Source organism: Chlorella variabilis (genome assembly GCF_000147415.1).
Source record: "Chlorella variabilis unplaced genomic scaffold CHLNCscaffold_2, whole genome shotgun sequence".
Lineage (NCBI taxonomy): Eukaryota > Viridiplantae > Chlorophyta > Trebouxiophyceae > Chlorellales > Chlorellaceae > Chlorella > Chlorella variabilis.
Genome location: NW_005435086.1, coordinates 1,586,813 through 1,587,190, shown reverse-complemented (window position 1 = coordinate 1,587,190; position 378 = coordinate 1,586,813). Strand labels below are relative to the sequence as shown.

Here is a 378-nt window from a genome sequence, read left to right as displayed (position 1 = left end):
GGGGTGACGCGAGGCGGGATCCCGTAAGCAGCAACAGTGCAGCCCCAGCCCCTCCCAGCCCCTCTAAGCCCTCAAAGCGCGCGGCGAGCGGGTGGGCACGCCGCCCGCCCGCCAGGCCGGGGCGCCGCCCGCGCCCTGCCGCCGCCCGCCGCCCGCCGCCTGCCGCCTGCCGCCTGCGTCCTGCTCACCCGAGTATCCCACACCCTGCTGCGACGCCTCCCCGGCCAGCTGGCCAAAGGCGGATGAGCGTGAGGACCAGGAGGGGCGGCGGATGAGGGCGGTGCTGGCGCCGCCCTCCCGCGCAGCCCCGCCGCCGCCGCCGCCGCCGCCGCCAGGCGAGGCGGCCGCCGAGGCGCCGCCGCCGGCCGCCCGCAGCTG

The 378-nt window shown here is 81.0% G+C and overlaps 1 protein-coding gene across 1 annotated transcript in view; it reads right to left on the bottom strand.

Annotated features, from left to right (window-relative positions):
* The window catches only part of CHLNCDRAFT_137965 (hypothetical protein), a gene marked incomplete at both ends in the record, with an annotated part of 4,107 nt that overhangs the window by 1,036 nt on the left and 2,693 nt on the right, over positions 1-378 (bottom strand). Inside the window, one exon of the mRNA XM_005851180.1 lies at positions 189-375. Coding sequence (XP_005851242.1) covers positions 189-375 — 187 coding nt within the window. The remainder of the gene's footprint in view (positions 1-188; positions 376-378) is intronic.